At 37.3% G+C, this 13,910-nt stretch overlaps 1 protein-coding gene across 1 annotated transcript in view; it reads right to left on the bottom strand.

Moving 5' to 3' along the window:
• The window catches only part of LOC124722409 (Down syndrome cell adhesion molecule-like protein Dscam2), a 758,217-nt gene that overhangs the window by 101,052 nt on the left and 643,255 nt on the right, over nucleotides 1-13,910 (bottom strand). The window contains exons 22-23 of the mRNA XM_047247577.1: nucleotides 13,695-13,850; nucleotides 13,258-13,557 (exon numbers count right to left, since the gene is read on the bottom strand). Coding sequence (XP_047103533.1) covers nucleotides 13,258-13,557; nucleotides 13,695-13,850 — 456 coding nt within the window. The remainder of the gene's footprint in view (nucleotides 1-13,257; nucleotides 13,558-13,694; nucleotides 13,851-13,910) is intronic.

Genomic DNA, 13,910 nt, shown 5'->3' with positions numbered 1-13,910 from the left:
TCTGTGATATGGTGTTTCTTGAAACACCAAACACCTTTGTTACAGAAGCACACACCATACAATGATGATTTATTTGCCCTTGTTCAAAGTCACTCAGTTCCAAAACAATGCACTCATAACCACAAAGAGCACTGTTTTGACCATGACTGGCCCTTGCAATGTATTGAGAATGTTGCACAGGCACCGTTCATGATCAAATACAACAATGCAACTTTCAGGCTTGGCTGGCATCCACATTAATGTTCGAACATGAATTTCTCATGGTGTTCCATATTTTCCTCTGGCCCGTGTATCTGGTCAGATTATTTATTTATTCCATTAATAATATCAGTTTACATGAACTAAAGCAATACAAAAAAACTCAAGATAATGTCCTTTTACATCAACAGGGCACATAAACTCTTATGAGGAAACAAATAATAGTGCAATGATGTGACAATCTATCATTTACTGTCCACTGTAACCAGTGATATTGAACTACCACAGTCAAGGAGTTTCCTGTGCTACAGCAGAGGTAGACAGGGGTCCTGATGGGACGCCACTGCATGAATTCTGCTCCATGCTTTCTATGACTCTAGAAAGTGGACTTGAAGTCCTGTTGGGCAGAAAAGGGCAATTTAGGTGTGGAGATTTGGTAACTTCCATCATATTTAGGAGCTACATCATTTTACAAATGAGTGTGTCAATTATGCATAGTAATGGGCTCTGTTCTTTAATAGCTCTTCGGCTAGGTGGACCTACTGCAAATGTATTTTTAATTTCTGAGTGAAATTTGTCACAGCTCTTGAGTGTTCTCTCTCTTTTTTTTAAGCAACTGCTGTACTATATTTCCCAAGTAAAGGTAGATATTGGCAAGACACATCATGCCATCCCAACAGTTACATTTAATGACACAGTTGAATATGCTTAACCATTTTGTGGGAGCCTGGCCAGTTACTCTCAAAAACAATGTTGGTTGCCCACTGTGCATCTGACTCACAAATATCTTTAAAGTAGTGACTATACAAGTGGAGATGCTTGTGCATTGTTGAAGTACTGACCATATGAGTGGAGAGGTCTGTGTATTCCCATGAAGCTGAGGGCTACCTCAGCTATAGTGTAGCTGCTGGCAGGGTCTCCAGTGCCTGCCATCCTGGACAGGCCTCAGTGGATGAATCAGACAAAGAGTGTCACACAAGGCCACATCTCTCCCATATACATCCTCCTAATCCTTCCCCAGTTTTCCAGATACACAAGCTAAAGTGTGATGCAACCCATGCTGAGGGGTGTGTGACACATGGGAAGACATGTTATTAACAGAGTCTCAGGGATATAGGTACTGGGCAACCTCTCTGAGTAATTAGCTAGTGTGGGACTACATGGTGTCTATCAAATAAATCTCCAATGCTTGTGGAACAAAAATAAAGAACAGTGAGCAAATCAAAATGCTAATGAAATGTCAAGCACAAGAGCATCAGGTTTGGAACTGATGGAAACTGTTTCCTCAATTGGACTGGGTGACAGACCAGTCCAACAAGTGGAAATCATCACTGAGAAGTTGGACAAGGTCAAGATCAAATCTTTGTCTAGCACTTAGAGAAGGAAACTTCTCAAAGAACAAAGAGCAAAGGAAGGTAAAGAATGGCTTCCTAAACATAGATGGAGGGAACTAAAAGGTCTTGAACCTAAGATCTCCAAAAACGACTGCCTCAGAGTGAATGAGATAATAGACCACTTTCTGCATCCAAGACAGATAACAAGAGAACAAGAGAGGAATCTAATGCTTCCACATCTCAGGATAAACAGAGCCACAAAAAGCTGAGGCAAGAAACAGGGAAAGAGATTTATTGTACTGCAGCCTCAGTTTTTAGGATGGTGGTTACCCAACAGGGATATCCACTAAGCAACATAGCCTTGCATCAGGTGCAGCTTGTTCAGATGGTTCTATTTGAGAAGATTTGGGAGGATGAAAGTGCAGGCCCTAAATTCAGGAGGGTTTACCTGGACAAGGATTCTCTTTTCTTTGTGTGCAAGGGAGCAGGAACAGTGGACTGGTTTAAGGAGATGGTACCCAAGATGCCTCCATGGTAGAAGGAGAAGCTGCTGGTCAAGGCAGTAGCTGAGCTCTTCAAGATCACAAATATATCACTTTGGATACCAAAACTCCTTAAGGATACTCCTGCCAAGAGTATTTAGGATTCTCACGGGTTACTGTTATGATAATCAAAGACATTAGAAGCAACCATACTGGCAAGTTGGGGGCTACAAGTGTTGCAGATAAACCTCCAACACAGTAAAGGAGAAAATGCCACAATGACTTACCTTCTGGGGAGGCAGAAAGTGGATGTGACCCTGATCCAGGAACCCTGCCTATATAAAGGAGGCATTTCAGACCTTGGAGGAAGTTGATTTATGCTAGAAATAGAAAGAACTCTAGAACATGTATTTATGTTAAGAATGGAATTTAATTCTTGCTGATGGCTTCTGTTCCTGAGATTTGATGACCTTCAGGATGAAACAGCATGAGAAAGGAAGCATGAGGGGAAACTGTATTGGCCTCAGCTTATCTTTCTTACGAGAACAGTACTCCTTTTCCAAAGGAAGTGAGGAGAATGGTAGACAGCTTGGTTTATTGTGATGCCGTTGCCCAGGACCTGGTGTGGGGAAGTAGTCACACCAAAGCAGATGGGAGCACCAATGTGACTATTAACTTGAATGTAATTTGGAAATCATGTATAGGGACTGTACCTTCAGGAATAGAAGAAGGGAAGTAGTAATTGACACAGCTTTTGGGTCTACTTTAATTACATCTAACAACAGCACATGGCATTGGAGTCATCCTTATCTGACCATACTTATATTAAGTTTGAAGTTGAAAAGGGTGTTATAAAAAGACTGTGACCTAAAAGAATCCTAGGAAAACAGACTTGGACACAGATAGAAAAGACCTAAACCCATGATTATCTGAAGTCAGAACTTTAATAAAGAACTCAGCAGATTTTGCGAAAATGGCAGACGCAGAGACACCTGCCATTACGACATCACTTCTAGAAGCCTGTCCAATCACCAAGAAGTACACAAACATAAATGTACCTTGATGGAACAACAACCTGAAAGAGCAAAGGATGCAGGTACAAAGACAGTTCAACCTTGCAAGAAAGAAAGGGCAATAGGCAAAATATCAGGAGGCTCTTGTCAAATACAACCTTGCAATCAATCAAGAGAAGATGTCATGCTATATTCTGTGAGGAAGTGGAAGGTACAGCTACTTGTGCTAGACTTCATAAAATCCTCACTGGAATACCAACTAATCCAGGAGGTACTCTAAGGAAAGAGAATGGTTGATATACAAAGAAAATGAGTGATATGCTCAAGACATTTCTCTCAATGTTCTCTGGCAGATAATCCAGAACAGGAGCCATTTCCACTGAAGCACTAGTTTACAAGTAAAAACAAGTGAAAACTGGAAATCTGCCAGAGAATGTGTTGATTTCAAAACAAAATCCAATGGGCAGTGGGAACGTTTCAACCACTCAGGTCACTAGGCCCAGATGAATTCTTTCCAGCTCTACTACAAAAAGGAGGAATGAGTTTAATTAGATTCATATGCAGACTGTTTAGAGTGAGTCTAGCATCAGAAATCATTCCTAATGCTTGGAGGACAGTGAGGGTTGTTTTCATTCTGAAATAAGGGTGAACTGATCATACCAAGGATAAGGATATAAGACCACTCAGTCTGTCTTCCTTTTCATAAAGAAATTAGAAATAAATTAGAAAAACTCATTAATGTGCATGTTTGGGAAAAAAGCTTGAGGTTCATCTGCATGTAAACTTACATGAATATCAACCAGGCAAATCACATGAAACAGTGTCAACTCGTTAGGGTGGTAGAGAAAAACTCTACACTTTCAGTACATTGCTCTCTGGATCTGCCAGGATATTAGAGGGGCTTTTAGCAATATCTTCAAATTCAAAGTTAAAGCTGCACAAGAGCAAGGCACTCAGAGCACCATATCCAGATGGATTAAGACAATGCTAAGCAAAATAAAGGTAGAAGCCACCATTATTAATGATTTTTGAAAAAATCATATTTCTGTCATCAGCTGTACAATTATGTTTACTCTCTACTGGTTTTGGTTATTACAACCTTCATCACAGGAGAAAAATAGTGTACACCAATGGATCAAAAATACATTTTTGTCAAATATGACGCACTCAAATGTACAACATACATAGCTGTCATAATAGTCTGAATACATTCCACATAAATGCGCTGTGTTTGGCACAATCACAGCAATGCACACTCGGTGAAAACTCCACATTTAATAAATGTACAGTTATCATGAAGTGTATAATACTGTACGTGTGCCAAGGCACAGCCAGGTGTTTTGTCCCCACTACTGTGGAACCTAGTGGTGAATGAACTCACTGAAGAATTAAATACTACAGGCTAGTTTTGGCAAGGAGACACAGATCATTTAGTCACAGTAATAAATGGTAAATTTGTTAGTACTGTTAGAGCAATTGCTCAATTTGCAAAACTGATGCAGAAAACAGGATCTAATGGTCAGTGTCAAGAAAACTGCTGTAGTATCATTTACAAGGAAGTATATGCCACACACAATACTGGAATCTCAAGCTTCTCAATAAGAACTATGAATCTGATTTATTAGTCTCATAATGTACATACCCTAAATCATTTGAGTCACACACAGGAGACACATCAAAATTGTGATAAAAGTTCATCATAAACATAGAACAGCTGATGTTAAGAAACAGAATCATAATATAATAGAACTTTGTTACATATACCACAATAAGATCTAACACTGTATTACCCCTCACTCAAATTATCATTTCATCCTCTATGAATTCTCCCATAAAATGTTAGCATTTATCCCACAAAATCTGCTTTAGCCTTATTTTTAAAACCTCTGGCTTCATATTAAATATGTTTTTGTTGATTAACTTGTTACATGTTGTCATCCCAATATACTCTGCAGACATGCGTATAATTTCAGCTGGTGTGTTGGTAGCACAAAATTATTTTTATTTCACATGTTATATGTGTAGTTAAAAGATTCTCTTCAAATAATGTTTGTCTGCTGTGTAGGAAGATCATAATTTCCTAGATGTATATGGAGAGAACAGTTAGGATTTGTAGTATCTGAAATAATGGGATCAAGATTCTCTTTGCTGACTGGTGCACATCTATTTGACAATTTTCTTTTGCAATTTCAGTATCAGAGATGCACTATTTGAACTTGGCCAGAAAATTATACCATATCTAATGTAAAACTCAAAATAACTATGATATGCAATTTTTCAAATAAACTAAGCAAAACTGCTTAGTTTATTTGTCAGGCAGTCAATATGTGTATTCCAGCTTAAATTCTTGTCCACATTTAGTCTCAGGAATTTGATCATCTCAACTTTTTCTATAACTATTGTTGTGTTTTTCTATGTTCCACAAATTTTGAATGTTTGATTTTGACGTGTACCATATGGGTTTTTGCAATGTTCAGTTCAACCCATTTAACTGGAACCAGTTTTCTAGGGTATCCATCATGCTTATGGTGGAGCTCAGAATTTTTTCTGTGTTGTCACCTTCAATTAAAATAGAATTCTCATCTGCAAACAGAACTGATGGGTAATTTGTGTATTTATGGGTAAGTCATTTACATAGAACAGGAACTGGATTGGCCCCAAAATTCAGCCTTGAGGCATGCCTTGTGATACTATATTCCATTTAGAATAATAATTCACTGCATTTGAGGTGATAGTTACCCTACATTTTCTGTTTTGAAAGTAAGATATGAGCCAATTTAGAGCATTGCCATTAATCCCATATTTGTCTCATTTGTAGATAAGCAAGGCATTGTTCATGGAGTCAAATGATTTTGTAAGATCAAAGAAGACACCTGCGATTTTACTCTTCTGACCCAGTGATTTGCATATCTTTTCAACAAAGTTACTCACTGCATCCAGAGTGTTCTTTCCTGGTTGAAACCCAAAGTGGTTACTTCGTCATTTTTTACAACAAAATTTTAATCTACATTGCAGCTACTTTCTTTAACACTTTGGACAGAACTGGAAGAATAGAAATATGGTGATAGATTCCCATATGTTCCCTCATCCCTTTCTTGAATGGAGGTCCGACTCTGGCATATTTCAACACATCAGGAAAGCATCCCTGTTCAAAAGATCAGTTGAATATTGTAGTTAAGGAAGGTACTATTATGTCACACACTGCTTTAACCACTGTGTAGGTATCCCAGCCTACACATCTGAGTTCTTATTTCTTTAACAATAATACAACATTTTCCACATCGTTTATTGTGACTTATCTAAAATCCATGACAAATTCAGCTTCTTGGTGGAGTCCAAAAGGATTTACTTTACTCTGATACTCTGCTACACCAACATCTGACTTTGTCACATTTATGAACAATTAATTTAAACACTCTGGCACTTGAGCTGAGTTTACAATAATGCTATCATCTACTTTAATCCTAGATATTTCATTACTACTAATTCTAATGTCTAACTCTGATTTGACAATGGACCACACTGCCTTTGTCTTGTAGCATTCAGATGTTAATCATTTTGTTAGAGTTCAGGAGACACATTAAAATATGGTTAATACAATTTTACTGATGTAAACTTGTAATTAATAATACGGAGTAATATTTAAATATTGATGTAAGTCTTTTGCGAAAAGATACCTTTCACATAACAAGAAAATTGACAAACTGCATCCTGCTCAAATATTCAGTTAATCATTTATGAAGTCTTCAGCTGAGTAGCAGCATCACTGAAGCAGAGTATCATGTAGTTTTCTTTCAGTGAATCTAGGTTCATACTCAGAATGTTCTTGGCATTTTGATTGTTGTAAATTTTCATTCCCATATACTCGGAAGTCTGAGCATCTAAGTTTAAATGATAAGCAGAGAGTTTAAAATTTTCTTTATTTATTTGATTATAATTGTAATCAAAGCAGTTCTCTATGCTCAATTCTAAACTGCTACATAAGCAATGATAATACCATGGATAGCTGGAGTGGGTGCTTAACAATTTCAGATTTTTAAATGGTAGGTGGTATGATTTCCTTGGATGCAGAGCACATGTTTCCAATAATTCATTTCCACAATTTTAATACGCACATTAAGTTGCTTGAATTTCTCCAAAAACAATAGCAACCTTGTAATTGACTGGAAGTAGCTATGATATGCAATTTTCCTTGTGTTCATATCAGAGGCTTTAGCTAAAAATTGCATCACTGAAAGAAAGCTACATGATACTCTGCTTCAGTGATCCTTTGAAAATGTAAAGCCACATAGTTTGTTTACTTGAAATTCTACGTATTTGTTCCAATTTAAATTTTTGTCAAGGTTTAATCCTAAGAATTTCACATAATCCACTTTTTCTAGATTTTGATTTTTATGGTTTATTTTAATTTCCCGGGTTGTTCACCATTTGTTATCAGCTGGATCACATGGGTTTTTGGGGCTGTTCATGGTTAATATATTGAGGTGAAATCATATTTCTAAATGATATATTGTATTCATTATGCAGACACGGATAGTTTCTGGCTCATGGTCCTCAATTAATACAGATATGTCATTTGAAAATAAAACTTATGGGGTATTTATATTGATTGATAGGTCATTAATGCAGAATAGAAATTAAGTCCCATAAGATTTCACACACACACAAATAAACACACCCACACACCCACACACACACACACACACACACACACACACACACACACACACACACACACACACACACAGAGAGAGAGAGAGAGAGAGAGAGAGAGAGAGAGAGAGAGAACAGAAACAGAATAGGTCCTAGGATAGAGCCTTGAGGGACACCTTGTGTTACTGTCTAAAATTCATAAGAATAATCTGTTACATTTGTAGAGACAATCATTCTTTGTTTCCCATTGCACAAGTATGACGTAAGCCAATGTAGAACAGTACTCCCAGTTCCATAGCTGTCAAGTTTATGTGTAAGAAGTGCTTAATTTAGTGTGCCAAAGGCTTTTGTGAAGTCACAAAAGACCCCTGAAACTTTATTTTTGCTGTCTAATGATGTGCTAATCTTGTCAACAAACTTGTTAATTGCATCTATAGAGATTTTTTGACACATGAGGCCAAATTGACTTTTCAAAATAATCTCATACTTTTCAGTAAAATTTTGAATATGGATAGCAAGAGCTTTTTGGAATACTTTTGACAGAATTGGAAGAAAGACTTGAGATGATAATTTCCCATACTCTTTCTTGATCCTTTTCTGAACAGCAGTTCCACTTCTGCATATTTCAGCACCTCTGCAAAACATCTTGGTTCAAAAGATTAGATTATTATTATTATAGATAATGGGAGTCCTATTATTTTATACACAAATTTAAGAACTTTTGTGTGTATCTAGTCCCAGCCTGCAGAATTTTTTTGTTTTTCAGTGTTAATATAATATTTTCTACTTCCAGTGCTGACACTGTTTAAAATTTGTGATGCATTCGGACATTTGATCTGCATTTGGACATTTGATCTACTCTGAAGGGACATACTTTGTTGTCATAATATGCAACACTGACATCTCACTTTGCTACATTAATAAAGAATTCATTCAAGCATTCTTATATCTGAGCTGTATTTACAATAACCTCATCATCAAGCTTGTTTGCACAAATTCCATGACTAGGAGCCCCAATACCTAATTCAGATTTCACAACTGACCACACTGCATTGGATTTATTCTCATGTCTTAAAAATAAACTACTTCTTGCCATTTGTTTTGCTGCCTTACTGACTTTCTTAAATGTAATTTTATAGCATCTAGCACATTCAACAAATCAGTAGTTTTATTATATCTTGGTTCACTATGTAGCTCTCTTCTTAGCACTAGAGATATCTATACCTTCAGAGATCGATTTCAATTTTTCTGTCATTTTATTAAAAGAAGTTTTAGGTGGAAATGTTTCACTGAAAACATTTACAAAATTACATAAGAATGCTTAAAAATTTGCACTGCTTGAACTACAAGTCGTACAACTTTGCTTCTGCCATTTTTTCCCCAACATTTGAAGCTTTAATGAAAAAAATTGGTTACACATGTATCATTCAAAGTATTTTCCATAGCTGGCCCCTACTTCCTGCCATCTTTTGGGCAGTGTACAAATCCCGCATTGAAAAAATTGTTCATCTTTTGAAGCGATTCATGAATCAATCCAATTTATGACTTCTTCATGAGATTGCAAGTGTTGGTCAACCAGGCCATGCGCCATTGATCTAAACAGGTGATAGTCAGAGGGTGCAATGTCTGGACAATATAGCGGGTGGGGTAGGACTTCCCATTTCAATGTTTCCAAGTACGTTTTGACCTCTTTTGCAACATGGGTTCAAGCATTGTCCTGCTGCAAAATCACTTTACCGTGCCTCTCATTGTATTGCAGCTTTTTGTCTTTTAATGCTCTGCTCAAATGCATTAACTGCATTCGATAACGAGCACCTGCAATTGTTTCACTTGGTTTTAACACCTCATAGTACATGGCACCGAGCTGGTTCCACCAAATGCAGAGCATGATCTTGGAGCCATGAATATTTGGTTAGGCTGTCGACGTGGAAGCATGGCCGGGATATCCCCATGATTTTTTGCATTTAGTGTTATCATAATGAACCCATTTTTCGTCCCCGGTCACAATGTGATGCAGAAATCCCTTCCATTTTTGCCTCTGAAGCAACTGTTCACAGACACACAAACGCCATTCAATGTCTCTTGGTTTCTGCTCACACGGGACCCAAGTTCCTCCATTCTGAATTGTGCCCATAGCGTTGAGTTGTTTTGAAATGGCTTGCTGTGTCACTCCCACTAATTGTGCCAATTCTTGATGAGTTTGATGTGAGTCTTCACTCAGCAATGTCTCCAATTCTGCATCTTTGAAAACAATCTCTCTTCCACCATTATGCCAGTCTATGACGCTAAAATCACCATTCTTGAGGTGTTGAAACCACTCACAACATGTTCTTCCACTAATACCGTCCTTACCATTCATACCTGAGAGCACTCAATGAGACTCAGCCACTGTTTTCTTCATACTGAAACAAAACAGTAACACCTCCCGCAAGTGACGAGAATTAGGCTCATAAGGTGACATTTTCAGTCAAGAACAACTTTATGATGAAGACACAAATTGACTAATGTCTGAATGAAGTTATGTTGACTGAGGTCCAAGCTAACTGCCTCAGGTCTGCGATCAGTTTCTTTCGACCACTACTTACCGTTGTCACTACCTATCGGCAAATGGACGAAGCAAAGTTGTACACTTTGTATTTTGCTCAAAGTGCCATTCTATCTCATTCAGCCTGTCATGATTGTGATCTGGCAGCTCAATGAATAATGCTGAATGATCAGAAACTCATAATTTCAAAAAAAATTCTGTACATCTTTAAAAACACAATTCATTAATAATTCATTAAAATTTTGTCAATACATGTATGTGACTGTGCATTTCCTCTCACTGATTCTAAAAAAATTAATTTGAAACTGTATTTTTTTATTAAGTTAATGAATTTTAATGCTTCACCATTTTCACACTGATCTTGAAATCGGCAGCAGTTATATATATTTTTTTCTATTTCTTTTTACTGAGGTGTTCTTGTAAAAACAAAATTTACATAGGAAATGCTCTGTTGTGTCTTTCCTTTGGATTCTATAAACTGAGATCATAACATTATTTATGTTACTTAATTCAACATACCAACCCCAAGAAAGTAGAATCCCCATTTAAATAGTTAAAGTCAGCTCTTACATGGTAATCTGAATCTGAATGGGGTAGCCCTGGATGTGAAACTATCATGGAACTCTCACATAAAGAATATACATTCTAAGGCAACAGACACTCTCATGAATATTAGAAGGGCCTGTAGTAAAAACTGGGGTATAGTGATTACACTACACTGTAGTACAAGCTATGATAATTTATGGGGCTACAGCAGGGAGGAATGAAGTAGAACAGAAGGTGGCTGCTCAGGAGACTGGCAAGGTGCAGAGACCAGCCTGCTTAGCCATAACAGGCAGAATAAGCAGCACAACCATTGGGTTTCAATGGAGGTAGGGGAACTCAGTTTAAAAACTGAAAATAACTAAATACCTTTAGGATACCCAGTATCTCACACACCAGTATAGTGAGTGCAGTAAATATGGGAATGGTCAGAGAAATACTGGCTGAGCATACAATAACTTCTAGCTTCTTCAATAAACCTTTCAGTGTAACTGTTGGAAGGAGGGAGCAGTGGAACACTGAACCCCAAAACCATTCAGGATATATAGGGTACAGACTATACTAGAGAGAGCAATCTCTCTAGAGAAGCTGCCCACTGTATTCCATATGGAAATATCTGCTATCAGAGTGTACACAGAGGAGTACTTGTTTAGGTGCTACAAGGATCATGGCATCCACAGTTATTTAGAAAGCCAGATGGCTCTGAAATCTGTATCAGCCACTCCAACAAGATCAAAGAGAGATGCAGAATGCCATGAAGCCATTGTGAGGCTAGTGAAATGCAAGAGGGTAAACCTGCTGTGGGTCCCTGATCACTCGGAAATTCATGGCAATGGACAAGCTAATAGGCTCGCCAGGACAGGTGCTATGACTCCATTTTGTGGTGTGGGATCTATTCTAGCCATCATTAATGCAATATGAAAATCAAAATTATGTAGCTCGATCAGAAGGTAGCACACAGAATATTGGACTATTATCTGAAAACAAAACTGTGGCAAGTTAATGATGTTGAAGGCATGTTCTGAGAGAAGTTCTGTAATCCTGTACTTGAATAGGAGACAGAATAAAGTGATGGTAAGACGTATGACTGACCATGAAAACTTTAAGAAACATCTATATACTATGGGTATACAGGAAGGACCTCTAAGTGTAAACTATGCAGTGAGGAGGATGAGACCACACCACACCTAATCTTCCAATGTGAAACACTGGTGGGCAAAAGACACAGTATATTTGAATCATTAAGTTCTGAAAAAATCATGTTGAATAAGGAATTAGTAAAGCATCTCCTTCAACTCTTTATGAGTGCCAGTTACGTTTACTAGAATCACAGGGGGTGAAAATGCACAATAAAATCAGTTTTAGTGAGGGCAACAGTGTCTTCCTGTGCTAATTAAACCAAATCCATTGGCACCTAGATGATTTGGAGTGTAGGAGGAATGTACTGTTTGTTTTCATGTTTCTGTCCATGAAAACAGTGATGTCTGAGACAGCTAGCACCTGCAATAAGCTACATCACATAGGATCCACAAACAGTACCAGCTATGATAGATTTGTCAGCAACAATCAACACTTCAAACTGAAAGCATACACAAAAATTCACACAGAACTGAACTGCTTCCTTATCAGATATTGCTTTTATTTTTACATACATATAATTTTGTAGTAAAATCCTATATTCCATATATTCCACAGTTAAATAAATCCCAGAACCATCCCAAAATTACAAATGTTAAACAACTGCAATGTGAAATGCTGCAGGAACTGAATTCTATTGGTCACACAGGATACTTGTCATATCCTAAGGAGTTGATGGCTATCCACTCAGTATACAAAAAAATCTTCTGTACTCCATCCAGATTCCAGAGAAAAAAGGAAGGGGGGGGGGGGGGGATTGAGTGCCCTACTTGACTTCATTGCCATTGTGGGATGCCTATGTGGCAATCTGTATGTCACCAGCTAAAGGTTATAACCATTTTACCACGGCAGATGATTTACACCACACAGCAATATTATAAGCTGTGGTATAATGTGGCTTTGGAAATCATCATTAGTAGCATTTTCATTAAAATAAACTTCCATTTGTACAGTACATAATAACTGTTATCCTGCTATTGCCATACTCATATAAGCGGTTAAGTATATAGAAAAATTAATAGCATTTGACTAATGCAACCAAATAATTAGTAGTTTTTTCATAGGCATTTCAAATAGTGGTAATGAGTTAATGGATATCTTGATTTGATCCACATCACTAAGAGTTCTTCCTCATTAAAAAACATGCATGCTATTGCCTTCACTATGTGCAAATAACACAGTCTACTTGTAAAGAATGATGTTTAAACATTATTTGTAACAAAAGAGGTGCTCAAATTTTATATATGCAGTGATAAAATTATTTCATACATTTTATTTCATGTGAGAACATAAAAAATTGTAACAGACTTATGCAGCTTTGATGAAGTTTACCAAAATTGCACATAGATTACCTTTTGACTCTGGTGTCACTGATGCCACTGGTGTACTCTGACCTTCTCCAATTTTGGTAAAAGCAGTAACCCAGAACTCATATCTCAATCGTCTTTTAACTCCAGGAAGAGTAAACCGTAAATCTGACATTGACAGATGAAGGGCTGAGCGAGCATCTACTTGATGCCCATTATCTACAATACGTATGTAGATGACATACTTCACTATAATACCATTTGGGTGAGTTGGAGGTAACCAAGTAACCACTGCTGTATCTGGTGCTTGTAGTAGTGCTTTAATTCCAGCTGGAGCACCTGGAACTAAAACCATTTTAATAGCAGGAGTGTGACCTATAAATAGTGACTGCAAATAACCAAACTCATTTTTAAAAATGGATCAATTAATAAACATTAGGAAAGGTTATATCGAAGCTAGTCACATATATTACAAAGCTTACCATCTTCCTTTGTCATACAGAACACTTTTGGTGATTTTACACCATCACCAACACGAGTAAAGGCTAGTATCTGAACACTGTAGTTTGTGAATTTGAAAAGACCATGCAAAACTGTAGTAAGTGTTGGTGTCATTTTAGTCCTTGTTTCATCTATGTCTGGAAAGGAAAGATATCCTTTGATAGAACACATCAGTGATCACAGTTCACAAGTTTACA

Source organism: Schistocerca piceifrons, chromosome X (genome assembly GCF_021461385.2).
Source record: "Schistocerca piceifrons isolate TAMUIC-IGC-003096 chromosome X, iqSchPice1.1, whole genome shotgun sequence".
Lineage (NCBI taxonomy): Eukaryota > Metazoa > Arthropoda > Insecta > Orthoptera > Acrididae > Schistocerca > Schistocerca piceifrons.
Note: the sequence above shows the minus strand (reverse complement) of the source record. Positions and strands in the feature narration are given on the sequence as shown.